The sequence below is a fragment of the Choloepus didactylus genome, chromosome 27 (genome assembly GCF_015220235.1).
Source record: "Choloepus didactylus isolate mChoDid1 chromosome 27, mChoDid1.pri, whole genome shotgun sequence".
Classification (NCBI taxonomy): domain Eukaryota; kingdom Metazoa; phylum Chordata; class Mammalia; order Pilosa; family Megalonychidae; genus Choloepus; species Choloepus didactylus.
Genome location: NC_051333.1, coordinates 7,518,144 through 7,533,911, shown reverse-complemented (window position 1 = coordinate 7,533,911; position 15,768 = coordinate 7,518,144). Strand labels below are relative to the sequence as shown.

The following is a 15,768-nucleotide window of genomic DNA, read 5'->3' as shown; positions in this document are numbered from 1 at the left end:
CCCCAAGCCCACTCCACCGAACTACAATTCCCTCGCATCGGTTCTGCGGCGCGCCTCAGGCGTCACTTCTGGTTCGCCACCATTTCCGCGCGCTCGCAGGGTATTGTGGGGCCTACCGCAACCCCTTCCACTTCACCCCTCACCCTCTTGCTGTCCCCGCGCGACGGAGGCGACGCGCGGACTACGCCTCCCGACGTGCGTCGCGCGCGCCCCCGCCTGTGTGCCCCATTGCCTGCCGGGAAAGCGAGTCCTGTCGCCTTCCCGCCAGCCTTCACGGCACCGTGCTCGGTACTTGAAGTCCCGGCAAGCTCGGCGGCGCTTTCGTCCCGCCTCCTGTCCGCCTCCTCTGCTCGCGAGCCCCGCCCCAGCCCGCCCCGCCCCGCGCCGGGCCGGAGCCGCAGCCCGAGCGGCGGGGTAAGATGGCGGCGGCGGCTCGGGCCTCGGGGCTCGGGCCTATCGGGGTGGGCGGGGCGAAGTCGGGTCGCTAGTTGTCCCGGGGTCCTCCCCACACGCCGCGGGCCCTGGAGGGTTTAGCGGGGCGGCCTCGGACCCGGCAGTGGCGGCGGAGCCTGGCACCGAGAAGGGGGCCTTTTCAGGGCCCCGGGACGCATCTGTGGGTGCTGGATTGGGGGGTGGGTGCGTCTACGGGACGCCCAGCGCCCAAAACGTCTGGACCGAGGTCGGGGCCTGCCCTCGGTCACCGGGCTGGGCTGAGCCTTGGCCGTAGGCATTGTAGGTCGTTTGTATGGGCTGACCGGAGGCTAGGGTCTGTTTAGAGGGTCTGGGGCCATCTTGAGAGCTTGAGATATGTCCCTAGGGGTGAGGGAGGTCTGTAGGAGCTGAGGATTATCTGCAGAGCCATCTAGAACACCTGGCTATGTCTTGTTAGGAGTCGGAAGTGTCTACTTGGGCTGGCCTGAGGATGCGACTCGTCTACATGATCTGGGGCCATTTGGCGGCCCGGAAGAAGTGTTCAAGGGCTGGGGGGTCATTGAGGGCCATCCAGAGGGGAGGGATGGGCTCACCAAGGCAGGGAGGTAAATACAGAGATGTACTGAGAGGCCTGGACGGGTCCCCAAAGTCTGGGGAGTGTCCAACCTGAATGACAGGAGGATGGGGGCAGTTAGAAGGACCTGGAACCATCTAGATGGCTCTGGGTGTGACCGCAAAGGGGGCAGGGTGTGGTTATAGAGGTACCCAAAGGGTACCTCTTCAAGAGAGCTGCCTCTGTGCCTGGAGCAAATTCGAATGCCTTTTGGGACCAGACAAACGTGGAGTATAAGACAAAAGTGGCTGTTGGAAATGTCGCCTGGCCCACATTTACTTGCCCTTCAGAAAGTAATTTAAATGAAAAACGCTTTAAAATTCTGCCTTGCCCTGGGTCAATAGAGAGTTAAAATTAGTCCATGATATGCTGGGAAAGTCCATAGGATCATTTAGACTCATCTAGTACAGTGTTTTTTCCAACTTCTTTGACCTTAGTGTACAAGTAAGAAATACATTTTTCCTTGAGACCCAGTACATACCTACATAAACGTTTAACTAATGCCAAAGTAGTTCCACAAGGTAATAGTTCCACTTACTACTTGTGAGCTACTGTAAAGACTTTTCTATTGTGTTCTCCTTGTTTTTTTATAACAAGCTGTTTGTGGACCATTATCAGTACCTTCTGGCTGCTAGTTTCTGCAGGGCCTTTCTTCTGTCTAAAAGATCCAAGGAGCTGGGGGCACATCTGCAAAGCCTGGGGCCTGTGTAAGGGTGCGTCTTCCTCCAGTGCAGGGGTTAGGTGATCTGTAAGTCGAATCAGCAGATCCTGATTGAGCTGCTCTTATGTGGTACTCAGTGTTCTGAGAAGCATATGTCTCTGGGAGGTGCTGGAGAGCAGCTTCTGGGCTGGCATGGTCACGGAGGCTGAGGGTATTGGCAAATAATGGCAAACGAGGCTGGGTGGGATGGAGTAGATTATGGGAGAAGGATGTCATGTCTGAGGGTTTGGTGTTGGAAAGGTCCAGGGGTCAGTGATCAGTCAGGAATGTCTCTGTCGTGAGTGGGTTTGCTATGGGAACCGGGGAAGGGGCCGTAGTTTATTTGAGAGCTGGGAGCTCCCGGATAGCTTAAAAATCTGCAGTGAGGGTGACACCGGAGCCCAGGTCTTTTCTTTCAGGTGTACAGCTGGGATGGGGCTGGTGTTAGGGGACAGCAGGCTTTGAAGGCTGAATGGTGATTTTTACTATTTCTTCATATCGAGCCCTTTGGGGGGCGCTAAGTGTGTTGCAGAGGTCAGTCTCAGTTAAATTCTCACAACCATTCTCTGAGGTAGATATTCCTATTTTTCCCATTTTACAGATGAGCAGCCGAGTTGGCAGTTGGGGATTTGGAAGCTTTGTAGGAATTTTGAGATTGGGTATTGTTTTCAGAGTGGCATATTTGAGGGTCTTGGGGGAGCCCACAGCTGAAGTAATCATCTTCTGAACCCCTCATCAAGACCTCCCGCCAGTCTGAAGGTTGACCTTTCAACTGGCTGAGTGGGTAGTAAAATCTAAGAATTTCTGTGACACGGCAGAGCCTTCCGCATGTGCTGGGCAGATAGGTGAGCACCTCCTGGCGGGCCTGGGAACAGCTTGTGTCTCTGAAGTTCGGTGTTTTCGTTTTAAAAGTGCCCTGCGGGTTTAGCAGACCACTGTGGTGGGTGCGTATGATGATACCGTGTACACCAGTACATTCCTTTTGTTCCTCGCCATCGAGGACAGTTGACGCTTTAGGAGGTAGGTTGTGTGGTGGTCAAGGAGGGCGCTGAGTGGGATTATGGGATTGTGGAGCACACTGGAAATCACCACTCAACAGAAACAAAGCTGGGGTTGGGTTGGCCACCACGAGGTAGGGAATGAGAATGCAAACTTGGGATGGGTTTTGGGGGAAGCTGCGGGAACCGGGGAGAGGGACGTTGACATAGGAGGCTGGGTGGCCTCCCTTTGGCAGAGGAGGCAGCTAGAATCTAGAAAGGGGCAGGGAATGGAACTCGTTGCTGTGGTGTCTGCCCTGTGCCTGTTCCTTCCCCGAGGACAAGGACGCAGGGAGGAGAGAGGGGTGGCCCCTGATCAGGACACTGGGGCTGGGTCCCAGGCCTGTGAGGCCATCACGCCCAGTCCCTGCTCCCACCCACCTTGGTCTCCGTCCTAAACTCTGGTCCCCTTGGCCACCAGGTGACCATGGAGGAGGAGGAGGAGTCTCGAGGGAAGACAGAGGAGTCAGGCGAGGATCGGGGTGACGGTCCGCCAGACAGAGACCCCACAATTTCCCCGTCCGCTTTCATCCTGGTGAGGCTGCTGGACACTGGCTCCATGGGAAGGAGAGGCTGGGAGTTCTGCTTCCAGGTCCCCGGCTCCTGGGCCCTGGTGGGAAGGGCGGGCTGGGGGCCTGGACTCTCAGCCCCAGTGCCTGGAACGTTTGTCCTCCAAAGAGCAGAGGCTGGGAGCTATTTGTGTGAGTCCTCTGACCCCCTTGTGTTCCACCCCTGCGCCCCCTTCCCCTTCTTGCCTTTTTTCTCAGTGGGCCATTCAGCAGGCGCTGGGAAGCTCCCTGCAGGGGGATCTGCCGAATGAGAAAGGTATGGTGGTTTGCTTACTCCTAGCCCCCTGTCCTGTCACTGCATTCTTTATCCTGATTTTGTCATTTAACCTTCCCTTGTGCTGGCACCGGGAGCCCCCGGTGGATTGGATCCACCAGGGTCTCCTTCGAGGGGCTCACAGTCAGGCAGAGGGGAGATCCAAACACAAGGCAGGGTAGCTAGAGGACCGTGAGAAGGCAGGAGGCTCCCTGGAGGGAGATAACCAAGGAGGGCTTCCTGGAAGAGGTGGCAGGTGAACTGGGTCTTTATGAGCATGTTAGAGTTGTCAGGTGAGGAAGGAGCCTCAGTGGCTGAGGGAGCAGTGTGTCTACACTCAAGGGCACGTTTCAGGGCTGAGTTGTGGTTCCTTGGGGCTGCCGTGCAGGAGGATGAGTAAGGAGACATGGGAGGTGAGGCAGGAGGGGCCCATGGGGACCAGGGCACAAGTCTTAAATGCCAGGATGAAGCCTTTGGACTTAATCCTGAGGACTGGACAGAGGACAGACCGATGAGGGAGCTGTGGTCAGATGGGGCAGTCTTAGGAGGGCCCCGAGTCGGGAGCAGGGACCAGGGAGGACCTGAGCTTGGTCATCGGGAAGTAGATCCTGCCCGGCTCCCCTCTTTCCACAAGGGCTCTGCAGCGGGGCCACAGCTCCAATGCCATGCAAATCTCTCTCCAGATGGCTCTCGGGGTCATGGCCTTCGATGGCGGCGCTGCCGGAGCCCACGGTCAGAGCCCCGCACCCAGGAATCAGGGGGCACTGACACAGCTGCTGTGAGTAAGAAGAGGGGGCTGGGGTCCTGGACTCCGGGCTTGGAGGCGGGAGGGACTGGCTCTCCTGGGTCTGTGGAGCCGATGGGGCCGCGGTGGCAGGGGTCACCGGGTCTGCGAGCCAGGACTGGGGACCAGGCCCTGAAGGCACTTGAGAGAGGGAATTGGGTGATTCCCCACATTTTTTTCTGTTCTTAGAGTCTGGGTTCCTGAGCAGTTAGGGGTTGAGGAAATGGATTTTTTCCAGGTGGTGGATGTGGCCGCAGACGGCTTCCTTGCGGGGCTGGTGAGCGTCCCGGATCCCCCGGACACCTGGGTCCCCAGCCGCCTGGACCTGCAGCCTGGCGAGTGAGTACTCAGCAGCGGGCCTAGAGGCCCCGTGTTGTGGGAGCTGGGAGCACCCCACTGGGCTCATGTGCCCCTTCTGCCTTGCAGAAGCGAGGACATGCTGGAGCTGGTGGCCGAGGTCCGAATTGGAGACAGGGACGCCATCCCCCTGCCAGTGCCCAGCCTGCTGCCCCGTCTCAGGGCCTGGAGGACGAGCAAAACTGGTGCGTAGGGCAGGAGCTGGCCGGGCCTTTCCAGTAGCAGTGGTTGTGCAGATCGTGTCGCTTAGACGTGAAATCGGTATCGTTGCGCTCTTTTCCTGTTAGGGGGTATGAAGGTGACATGTGCGTACGGATGTCTGCAAAGTGAAAAGTGATGTGCTGGCGGCTCCCCGCAGGGTGGTCATCGTGCGTGAGGGGCTCTGGCGCCTGGGGTGCTGTGCCGTTACTAGTGTAACTGCTCTGGGGAGTCACCTCTCCGGGACAGGGGCTCTTGGCGTCCTCGTTTTAGAGTGGAGGGAACAGTCCGAGAGAGGCGGCGCCCCTGCTTGATGTCACAGCCCACTGCTTAATGGGGGTCCCGGGTCCCCAGCCTGGCTCCATCTGAGTCGCAAGCTCGAGGCCTTGAGTAAAGTCGAGGTACTAACGTCCACTCCCCAGTCCCACATCCAGGTACGACCCCGTGGGCAGTTCTGTCCTTCTTGAACTTGAGCTGCATTGGGATCACCAGGAGGATTTAATGCCCACACGGCTGGCTCGCCCCCAGAGCTGCCGGTTCAGCAGGAAGGGGCCCAGGAATCTATTTCTAACAGGTTCCTGTGTGCTGCCTCTGGCCTGGGGACCCTGACGGCCGACGTTCTTCCTGCCGTCCCGGTGTTGCGGATGGGAGAGGATGGGAGAGGAGGGCAGGCGCAGTCGGCTCGGGTGAGCAGTAGCCAGCCAGGAGGAGCTGTTCGGCCCCAGCACGTCTGGCACACCCCTCTGTGCCAGCTCATGTGCACCTTGTCCTTTCGTGGCAGCGGCGGAGTCGGCTGAGCCATTAGGCACCCAGCCTGGGGCCCACAGTCCTCTGAGGACCCACAAGAGTGTTTTGATTTCCTTTAAAGCCAGAAGACAAGAACGACAATAATAATCGCGAGAGTAGGATCAGGAATCCAGTCTGGATTGTTTTCACCTTTATACCAGTGCAGTGGTAAACTACAATTATTCCTTCCACATGGCGGGGGTTAGGGGTGCAGTGCCCCCATGATCTGGAAAACATGTATAAAATTTTTGGCCCTCCATTCGTACCAAAGAAGTCTCAATTCTTTCTTTTCTCTTAATGGGGTGTTCACAGTACCTTACTGTGAAATTTGGGTTAACTCTTTGGTCACAGTCTGCGTGTAGGTTAGCGTTAAGTAAAAACACTGTCATCTGCTGGCCCTTGCGTCTTGTCTGCGGCTTCTGCAAAACTCCCCAAAAATTCAGTTAATTTCTTATGCTGGTCCACGATATATATTGAAACTGTGATGGGGAAAGTGGTGATGTGGAAGGGATAACTATAGTTTCTGAAGCGTGTTTTGTTTTTCTAATGGAGGAAGTGCCCACGGAAGTCCTCGCGTGGCCCTGCCTGGCTGTGCAGGTTCTGGCCTGGGGCCGCCCCACAGTATCTTCTGGAGTCACAACTGCCCCTTCCCCGGTGCCGGGCCCTGGGCTGCACCATTTTCACATCTGAGATGCTGCTGATCCTTTGCCACAGGCCCTGCAAGGTGCTCCCACCAGGTTCCCCTCAGAGGAGCCCAGTGGGATTCAGGGTCGTCCGTGTCTGCAAGGGGACTAACAGGCATAGTAGCCGCTGCCTAGAAAATCAAGTCTCTCATCTGAGAGGTGTGTCTGTTAGACTGTGCTAGACTGCGTGAAGCTGCTTTCAGCCAGGGGTTGGCAAACTTCTGTAAAGCGCCAGTTAGTAGATGCGTTTGGCTCTGCAGGGGCTCTTGGGCCTCTGTCCTGATTCCTTGGCTCTGCCTTCGTGGTGCAAAAGCTGCTGTAAACAGTAGGCAGACAAAGGGGTGCGGCCATGTGCCAGTAAAACTTTATTTACAAAAGAAGTGGTGGGCTGCACCTGGCCCACAGGTGGGAGTTTGCAGAGCCCTGACCTAAGCAGTGAGATGCATCTGGAACCTCATAGTTGTTTCCAGAGAGATGGCAGGATTTTTTGTTTATTGTCTTATTCCAAGTGTTTCTTTTTGTTGTTTTTATTTGGAAAATATTAACGTGGGAAAAAGAAAGGTAAAACTCACTTGTACTCCTATCTGGAACAAAATGACGTGAAGCAGTGGGAGTCTCGCGTTTGTAGCTCCCCGGGTCCGTAGATGGTGCAGGTGGAGCCATGGTGGCAGGAGTGAGGGTTGGGGCAGCTTGTGCTCACAAGGGCCTGCCTGGTGCCAGGCGCAGGCCCAGGTCTCTCCATGCCACGGTGCCCTTCACCATTCTCGTGTCCCAATGGGGTGAGGGGAAGGCCAGCATCGTCGTCATCCTCCAGGCCCTTGCTCACGTGTCACCTTCTCTAACCCACCCACATACAGCTGCAGCCCCCCCCCTGCCTGCCTCACCTGCCCTGTGGCCCTCAGTGCAGACCGAACGCTTTGCTCCTTGATGTTTGTCTCTCCCCACTGCAAAGTGAGTTTGAAGGCAGGGAGTTTTGTCTGTTTTTTTTTCCACTGTTCCATTCCTAGAACCCCGAACAGTGCCTGGCACAAGACAGGTTTTCAGTAACAGCCCGCTGAGTGAATGAATGAACCCTTGTTTTATGGATGAGAAACTGAGGCAGAAAGGTTGAGCTGCTTGCCAAGGTCGCATTGCTCATGATGGGTGGAGCCCGGCTGGGACCTGCATCCAGGAGGCAATGCGGGAGCTGCCCCTTAGCGCCCTCCTTGCCCGTCTGCCTCCCGTCGCTGTCCTCCCATGACCCCAAGTGGCCTCACCGTGGCGGGTCCCTGGCAATCTGGTGCTGCAGCTGGGGGGCAGCCCCTGGGGTCAGAGCTGGAGGGTCTGGAGTGGAGCCTGGGGACCACATGGTGCTGCGTGTGGGGCTGAAGGGGCCGAGGGGACCAGCCCGGAGCCCACAGGCCACCCTGAGACATGGGGCCGTTGGTGTGGGGGCTAACGGTCACACGGGGCAGGCCTCAGGCTGTCTGGGTTCCCAGCGCACCCTATCCCAGCTGCGGTCAGTGGACAAAGGGTCCACCTTCCCCCCTCCACGCGCTCCCTCGGGGCGGCAGGGGCAGTGGCCACAGCTGGCTTTGGACCTCAGAGGCGAACCTGGCCTTGAATCCTGCTCTGCTGCTGAGTCCGTGTCCTTTTCTGTCAGAGTGTCCTGGTTGTCTTTTGGGGCGACCCAAGGCTGCAGGGAAAGTGCTTGTTGTCCAGGGTCCGGCTACCGCTCCGTCTTGGGGTGTGGGAAGGTGGGCTCAGGCGTGCCTGGTCCTCTGGTTTCCTGTGTCACTTAGGAAGGGACGGGCTTGCTGTGTCCTACTTGTCCCCTGGGACCTGAGGGGCTGGGACCCATCGCTTCGGGGGTCCCACGCAAAGCACCAGGAGCAGCCGGCTGTGTGGGGGTTGTTGCCTGCACCACTGTGGCTCTGGGCCATGGGGGGTGCTGGGGAGGAGCCCACGGCTGACCCCATTTCCAACCCCTGTTCCCTTACAGTGTCTCCGCAGCCCCACTCTTCTCGACCCGCCTGTGCCCGCCACCTCCTCACCTTGGGCACTGGAGACGGGGGCCCTGCCCCCCGCCCCGCCCCCTCCTCGGCGTCCTCCTCACCTTCTCCGTCCCCCTCGTCATCCTCCCCGTCCCCACCTCCCCCCCCACCTCCCCCGGCCCCCCCGGCCCCCCCTGCGCCCCGATTCGACATCTACGACCCCTTCCACCCCACCGACGAGGCCTATTCCCCACCGCCCGCTCCGGAGCAGAAGTACGACCCCTTCGAGCCCACCGGCTCCAACCCCAGCTCCTCAGCTGGGACCCCCTCGCCTGATGAGGAGGAAGAGGAGGAGGAAGAAGAGGAGGAGGAGGAGGAGGAGGAGGAAGGCCTGTCCCAGAGCATCAGCCGCATCTCAGAGACGCTGGCGGGCATCTACGACGACAACAGCCTGAGCCAGGACTTCCCAGGTGACGAGAGCCCCCGCCCGGACCCCCAGCCCCCGCAGCCAGCGCCGGCCCCTGGGACCCCGCCCCAGGCCGACTCCACCCGGGCCGAAGGAGCCCCCCGCCGGCGCGTCTTCGTGGTGGGCACGGAGGCGGAGGCCTGCCGGGAGGGCACAGTGGCCGTGGAGGTGGTGACGGCCGGCGGCGCCGCCTTCCCGCCCGCCCTGCCGCCGCCCGCCGACTCGGAGATCGAGGAGGGCGAGATCGTGCAGCCCGAGGAGGAGCCCCGGGCCGCCCTCACCTCGCTTTTCCGGCCGGGCAGCCGGGTGCCTCGGCCGCCCCCCACCGCCACGGCCGCCCCCGCGGCCCCGCCGCCGCCGCCCCCCGCCGCGCGGGCCCCCGAGGGCGACGACTTCCTGTCTCTGCACGCGGAGTCGGACGGGGAGGGGGCCCTGCAGGTGGACCTCGGGGACCCCGCGCCCGCCCCGCCGCCCGCCGACACCCGCTGGGGCGGCCTGGACCTGCGCCGCAAGATCCTCACGCAGCGGCGGGAGCGCTACCGCCAGCGCTCGCCCTCCCCGGCCGCCCCCCTGCCGCCGCCGCCGCCGCGGGGCCGCCCGCCCGCAAGAAGGCCAAGCGCGAGCACAAGCGCGGCGGCGGGGAGCCCAAGGAGGCCGCGCCCCCCGGCGGCGCCCAGCCCGCCCCGCCGGCCCCCGCCGCCGCCTGGGACTCCAAGAAGCACCGCTCCCGGGACCGCAAGCCCGGCTCGCACGCCTCATCCTCCTCCCGCCGCCGCTCCCGCTCGCGCTCCGCCCGCCGCCGCTCCCGCTCCCGCAGCAATGAGCGCCGCCGCGGGGGCAGCCGGAGGTCCCGGTCCCGGGAGAAGCGGCGGCGGCGGCGGCGCTCAGCCTCCCCGCCCCCGGCCACCTCCTCGTCGTCGTCCTCCAGGCGCGAGCGGCACCGCGGCAAGCACCGGGACGGCGGCGGCAAGAAGAAAAAGAAGCGGTCGCGGTCGCGGGGCGAGAAGCGGTCAGGGGGTGGTGGGGACAAGGCCTCGGCGCCCGCCCCGCAGCCCCTGGGCTCTGCCGCTGGCGGGGAGCGGGACAGCCGTCGGCGGGGGGCCGTGCCCCCCTCCATCCAGGACCTCACGGACCACGACCTTTTCGCCATCAAGCGGACCATCACGGTGGGCCGGCCTGACAAGGCCGACCCCCGGGGCTCCTCGCCCGCCCCCACCTCCTCGCCCAAGCGCGAGGTCATGTACGACTCCGAGGGCCTGAGCAGCGAGGAGCAGGGCGGCAAGGGCGGCGAGAAGGACCGGCGCCGGGCGGGAGCTGCCTCCTCGTCCTCTTCCTCCCGGGAGAAGGGGTCACGGCGGAAGGCATTGGACGGGGGCGACCGGGACAGGGACAGGTCCTCTAAGAAAGCCCGGCCCCCCAAGGAGGCAGCACCCTCCTCGGGGCCCCCACCAAAGCCCCCGGTCAGCAGCGGCTCGGGTTCCTCGTCCTCGTCGTCCTCCTGCTCCTCCCGGAAGGTGAAGCTGCAGTCCAAGGTGGCGGTGCTGATCCGCGAGGGGGTCAGCAGCACCACGCCTGCCAAGGAGGCTGCGTCTGCCGGCCTGGGCTCCATCGGAGTCAAGTTCAGCCGCGACCGTGAGAGCCGTTCTCCCTTCCTCAAGCCTGATGAGCGGGCCCCGGCCGAGCTGGCCAAAGCGGCTCCGGGCAGCACCAAACCCAAAAAGACCAAGGTCAAAGCCAAGGCTGGGGCCAAGAAAGCCAAGGGGACCAAGGGGAAGACCAAGCCGTCCAAGACCAGGAAAAAGGTGCGGAGCGGCGGGAGCGGCGGGGGCAGCGGCCCCGGGATGCTGAAGAAGTCTAAGGCGGACAGCTGCAGCCAGGCAGCCGGGGTCAAGGGCGCCGAGGAGACCTGGTCTGGCGAGGAGCGGGCGGCCAAGGCCCCCAGCACCCCGCCCCCCAAGGCAGCCCCTCCGCCCCCGGCACTCACCCCGGACTCACAGACTGTGGACAGCAGCTGCAAGACGCCTGAGGTCTCCTTCCTGCCCGAGGAAGCCATCGAGGAGGTCGGGGGTCGTGGTGGGGTGGAGGAGGAGGAGGAGGAAGAAGAGGAGGAGGAGGAGGAGGAGCAGCAGCCTGCCACCACCACTGCCACCAGCACCGCCGCAGCTGCCCCAAGCGCTGCCCCGAGTGCAGGCTCCACCGCTGGTGACTCGGGGGCAGAGGACGGGCCGGCCCCCCGTGTCTCCCAGCTGCCCACGCTGCCCCCTCCCATGCCCTGGAACCTGCCGGCCGGTGTGGACTGCACCACCAGTGGCGTCCTGGCCTGTGAGTGCCCCCCGGGGCTGCAGTGGGCAGGGCAGGCGGGAAGGGATGGGGCAGGGAAGGGCCAGCCTGGGCTGGGCTTGGAGAAAGCAGGTAGGCCCATGGTGGGAGGGTATGTGGCCGAGTGCACTGGAGGTCCTGGGTTGGGTGAGGGATCCTCAGGGTCTGACCAGAAGGACAGTCTGGGTGCCACGGAAGAGGGGCAGGTGGGTGGGAATGGGTGGCAGCCACCCCAGCATAGTAGCTGGGGGTCGAGGGCATGTCCCAAACCCACCTGGAGCAGGGCCAGGACAGAGCTGGCTGCGGGACTGGAAAGAACATGGTGAGCAGGAAGGGTCTGCCTCCCGGGAGTTGGCAGCGGCCTCTGCCGGATTGCAGAGCTGGGAAGAGAGGCCACAGGCTGGCCATGGCGGGGAGGGACAGAGACAGAATCCCAGTTCTGCCACCACCTTGTCATCCAGCAACCCTGGCCACACCTTCCCCTCGCACCTCCACTCACGCTTTGAGTCCCGAGAATGGGTGGGCAGGGTGGTTCTCTCCATAGCCACAGCCCTTTTTTCTTGGCTCAGAGCGTGACACTTGTCCAGGGACCCAGGGTGGGAGCTGGTCAGGGGCTGCTGAGATGAGGCTCTCCACTTCCTCTCATGTCAACCCCGCTGACCTCTGTCGCATCAACTTGCACCTCCCACAGTGACTGCACTGCTCTTCAAGATGGAAGAAGCCAATCTGGCCAGCCGAGCAAAGGCCCAGGAGCTGATCCAGGCCACCAACCAGGTGGGCCCCCTGGGAAGTGTCCCGCAGCCCCTTCTGTTGTCCCCCGCCTTGGGTTAGGAGAGAACGACAACTGCCGACAGGCTTTGGGCAAGGTGTCAGGCCAGAGGGGAGCCTGCTGCCCCGGGGAGTGGGGTGGGAAAGAGGGTGCCCGTTTTCCTCCTCCCCTCCACCTCCCCTTGCTCACCCTTCCTGTACCCTCTGCCCACAGATCCTCAGCCACAGGAAGCCCCCCTCAAGTCTGGGGGTGACACCGGCCCCCCTGCCTCCTGCTCTGGGTCTGCCCTCTGGCCCCTCCGGCTACCTGCTTCCTGGCAGCCTACCCCTGGGGGGCTGCGGCTCAACTCCTCCCACCCCCACGGGGCTGGCCACAGCGTCTGACAAGAGAGAAGGCAGCAGCAGCTCCGAAGGACGGGGGGACACAGACAAGGTGAGCTCGGGTTGGGGGAGGCAGAGAACACAGATGGATACTGAGATGCAGGGGCCCAAAGAGAATGGCTGAGAGTGATGCCAGCAGATGGGACTTCTAGACATGGAACTCAGGAACTGCAAGGAACAAACATTCCACTCAAAGGGATGAATGGAAAATGGGTGCCGGGCAGGTTTAAAAAAGGAGAGTGTGCGTGTACGTGTGTTTGTGTGTGTGTGCATGTGTATACGCACAGACTTATGTAGACGTACGTCTACCACAGTGGCCCTCTCCAGTACCCATTGCTCTCCCTGGCTCCTCATCTTTTTGGTGTGTGTGTGATAGGGGCTGGTTCTCAGGAGAAATGACGACGCTGTCCCCAGGTGAAGGGGAGCAGAAGCATGCTGGGTGTTTCTCCCACGTGCTCCATTGGGCCCTGACTCGGGGGCTCCTGGGGCCGTGTCTCCCTTTTGGCCAGAGCTAGTCTTCTTGTTACTGCCTGTCTTAGTTGGCCAGGGCTGCTGTGACAAATGCCACACAGTAGGCTGGCATAAACCCCAGGGATTTATTGTCTCAAGGTTTTAGGGGCCAGAAGTCCAACCTCCAGAGCCCACCGGGCCAGGCCTTCTTCCAGACCTGTGGCCTGGTGCTGGCCGGCCGGGTCCCCTGCTGTGGCGTCCCTGCCCTGGCACGTGGCGAGCTGCCTCGCTCTCTGGCTTCTTCTGACTGGCTGTGTCTCAATTTCCTTTGCTTACGAGGACTCCAGCTTATAGATGAATCTGCACCTTAACTAACAGAATCCTCAAAAGCCATATTTAGAAATGCGTCCCCTCTCCAAGGAACAAGGATTAAGACTTCAGCACTTTATGGGGGGCATGATTTAGCCCCCTTCATGGTCCAACAGCCAACTGCTGGAAGATGGTGTTTCCCACTGACACCACTAATGTGCAGGCCCGAGGGAGAGCAGGAGGACTTCCCTTGGAGAAGGGGGCAGAGCTCAGAGGGTTGCTTGGCCAGGGCCAGGTGCCGCAGGACGGGACCACCAGCCCCTTGAGCTGCCATCAGGCGGCCCTAGGCTCTCTTCTCAGTCTCTGAGTCACATCTGACACACCCCTTGGCTTTGGGCTGTGTGTCTCTGGAAGCCCACTTCCTGTTGGGCCTGGGGAGCCTGAGGATTCCTCTCAGGGGGCCGTGGGACACCTGGTGGGAGAGCTCTGGAGCAGCTCTGCAGCCCATCAGACAGTCTGCGTTCCTGTTGCTTTGCAGCTGTTTGCAGTCAGCAGGCTCTGCTGCCTGGGCGCCCTCAGTACCTGCTCCTCCCACCTTTCTTCATCCCTGGGGCAGAAGGAGCACTCACCCATCTGCCGAGAGGGCAGCATCGCAGGGCCGGTGCTCCGTGACTGTCCCCTGGGTCTGCAGGGACAGCCACAGCAGAGGCCCCAGCTCTTTGGTCTCAGTATGAGCTTTTCCTCGAGACTTCCTGACTCTGCTTTTGCTGAGGTTTAACTCAAGGCCAGAACAAGCTGCTCTGTCCCTGTGGGGTTTGGGTTCTCCCTGGTTGGTGGCCACAGGAAGAAGGAGCATTTTCTAGGAGGCAGGAATTTTTTCCCTGTGATCTTGTCCCTGCCTTTCCCCCATGTTCTGTCAGTTGAGTCCTGTCTCTGTGTCCTCCAATACTATGTCCTACCTGGAGCTACTGTCCCCCTTTTACAAAGGAGGCTCTTAGAGAGCCACCCACTCGTCCCGAGTCGTAGAGCTGTGGGGTGCTGGATCCCAACCGCCTGGACCCTTGACTCAGCTCCGCCACCCTCCCGTGTGCCTCGCCTGCGTCCAGCTCCCCCTGCTGGGCCTTCAGCTGGGCCGTCCACACAGGAGCCAGCGCGGTGTTAGGAAGAGCAAAGTGGATCCCCCCACTCCCTGCGGAAAAGCCTGGCAATGCTTTCCACCTGCAGGCAGACCAAGTCCCGCAGTGTCAGACTAAAACCAGTGCTAATTGTTTCCCCACCAGACCGTGAACTTGGTGAGGGCAGGGCACGTGTGTTGGTCGTGGCCAGGCCCGGGGCAGCCCAGGGCCCAGCCAGCCCAGAGAAGATGCTCAATGACCTTCGGAGGCCCAGGCCTGGCCTGTGCTCCGGGGTGGCTTGCAGCAAGGAGAGCCCAAGGCAGACCATAGGCAGGACTTCCTCCTCCAGGAAATGGATTGTCACAGTGGGTAAGCTGGCAGGCAGAGGTGATTGGCACTTGGGGTCCTGCGGGAACTCACCTGGCCCCTGCTGTCCCCTCTCCACCCCAACAGTATCTGAAGAAACTGCACACGCAGGAGCGGGCAGTGGAGGAGGTGAAGCTGGCCATCAAGCCGTACTACCAGAAAAAGGACATCACCAAGGAGGAGTACAAAGACATCCTAAGGAAGGCCGTCCACAAGGTGGGGGGCAGACCAGGGGACACAGAGGTGGGGGGTCAGATACAAAGTGGGGGAGGAAGCGGGGAGAGGTGCATAGGTGCAGGCGGGCGGCCAGCGGGGGTGATAGCCGGGACGGGAACCTCGCCACTCACCTGGACCAGCTCTGCCAGCGCCGCCAAGGAGCAAGTGGGACAGCAGCTTGGCTGCTGGGGCAGCGACTCCACAGGCCACTGACCACAGCTGTCCTCCGCCCCCAGATCTGCCACAGCAAAAGCGGGGAGATCAACCCCGTGAAGGTGAGCAACTTGGTGCGTGCCTATGTTCAGCGCTACCGCTACTTCCGCAAGCACGGCCGCAAGCCTGGGGACCCCCCAGGGGCCCCACGGCCGTCCAAGGAGCCAGGGCCCCCCGACAAGGGTGGTCCGGGCCTGCCCCTGCCCCCTCTCTGAGACCCCAGGCACCCCCCACCCTCCCTGGCCTCTTGGAAAATCTGGACGTATTTATGGCTCCACCTCCCCGTTCCCCTCCCGTCAGTGGGATGATGGGGGAGGACGGCTGCAGGGAAGAGGGGAGCCCCCATGCTGGCCCCGCCTCCCGCCCAGCGCCCTGGTTCCCAAGCCTGCCCCATCGCCCCTTCCCTCTGTTCGTAGCCTTCCCCTCGATTTCATTAAAGATTTCATGAAATGTTACCCCCGAGCCTGGCTGTTAGCCCCTTTCAGAGACACATTTAGACACTGGTGGCTGAGGACATTTAGACACTGGTGGCTGAGGCCTCGGAACCATCCCTGCCTGCAGGGAGCCGCGTGAGCCGCCATGTCGGCAGGAAGTGCTGGGGCCTCGTTGGTGGCTCTCGACCTCAGGGGCTGTCTGCTACTTGAGTTGCCCCCACATTGAGTTGGGTTCTCTTTTCCATGGCCCTCTGAGGCTGGGGTGGCCTGGTCTGTTCCACCCCCCTGCGCTGGGGATAGGAGCCAGGGCCAGAGCCCACCCAGGCTTCCTCATCTGCATTCACAG

The 15,768-nt window shown here is 61.6% G+C and overlaps 1 protein-coding gene across 1 annotated transcript; it reads left to right on the top strand.

Annotated features, from left to right (window-relative positions):
• Positions 1-198: 198 nt before the first annotated feature.
• On the top strand, positions 199-15,443 carry SCAF1 (SR-related CTD associated factor 1). The gene is given in 12 exon segments (XM_037819879.1): positions 199-414; positions 3,204-3,317; positions 3,550-3,607; positions 4,288-4,382; positions 4,627-4,727; positions 4,815-4,930; positions 8,394-9,413; positions 9,416-11,173; positions 11,862-11,944; positions 12,153-12,371; positions 14,647-14,775; positions 15,012-15,443. Coding segments are annotated over 11 exon segments (3,879 nt in total). The 5' UTR covers positions 199-414; positions 3,204-3,209; the 3' UTR covers positions 15,204-15,443.
• The last annotated feature ends 325 nt before the right edge of the window (positions 15,444-15,768 follow it).